Source organism: Mesitornis unicolor, unplaced genomic scaffold, assembly GCF_000695765.1.
Source record: "Mesitornis unicolor isolate BGI_N332 unplaced genomic scaffold, ASM69576v1 scaffold36269, whole genome shotgun sequence".
Classification (NCBI taxonomy): domain Eukaryota; kingdom Metazoa; phylum Chordata; class Aves; order Mesitornithiformes; family Mesitornithidae; genus Mesitornis; species Mesitornis unicolor.
Genome location: NW_010209932.1, coordinates 3,037 through 3,691, shown reverse-complemented (window position 1 = coordinate 3,691; position 655 = coordinate 3,037). Strand labels below are relative to the sequence as shown.

Below are 655 nucleotides of genomic sequence, written 5' to 3'. Positions count from 1 at the left end.
CGGGGTGCCGTTTCGGGGGGCCCGCGCTCATCGGGCAATGAGGGGCCGCGCTGGAGGTAGCCCCTGGTCTCCAGGTTCCTCAGCACCAGGTTGTGGGCTATGTGCTCATGGGGTTTGCGCAGGAGCTCCTCGAAGAGCCGCAGGCTGGCCAGGCTGATCTGTGGCACAGTGAGGTGGGCTGTGAGACCCCCGGTATTGCCCACCACCCCTTGTAACCCCTCTAGGATGGGGCTCACCTCGTCAGAGAGGTGGTCGCAGCGGTCGATGAGGTGGGCACGCAAAGGGTGGGGGGCATCCCCCGGGGTCTCAGGGTGCCGGTCCGGTCCCAGGAGGAAGAGGACGAGGCGGTGGAGCAGAGGAGGGGCGCGGATTTGCCGCACGGTGCCTGCGTGGCGCTGAGGACGGCGAGCTCGGACCTGTTGGGATGGGGTGGGATGATGAAGGGGGTCCTGAAAAAGGAGGTGCAGGATGTGGGGGTCCCCTAGGGGGTCTTTAATGGAGAAATTCGTCCCTTTCCCCAGTGCTCACATCTCCAGGAGCTGCGGCTGCAGGACGCCCTGGAAAAACTTCTCCTCCACGGCCTCCGCGATGGCATCGGCCACGACCTGCAGTGACAGCAGAGGCTGAGCCGTGGGGCGGGGAGGGGGGGCGGGGG

At 66.6% G+C, this 655-nt stretch overlaps 1 protein-coding gene across 1 annotated transcript in view; it reads right to left on the bottom strand.

Moving 5' to 3' along the window:
• The window catches only part of LOC104547371 (protein FAM160B2-like), a gene marked incomplete at both ends in the record, with an annotated part of 3,617 nt that overhangs the window by 827 nt on the left and 2,135 nt on the right, over positions 1-655 (bottom strand). The window contains 4 exon segments of the mRNA XM_010193025.1: positions 22-158; positions 237-388; positions 391-416; positions 529-605. Of these exon segments, the coding sequence (XP_010191327.1) occupies positions 22-158; positions 237-388; positions 391-416; positions 529-605 (392 nt within the window).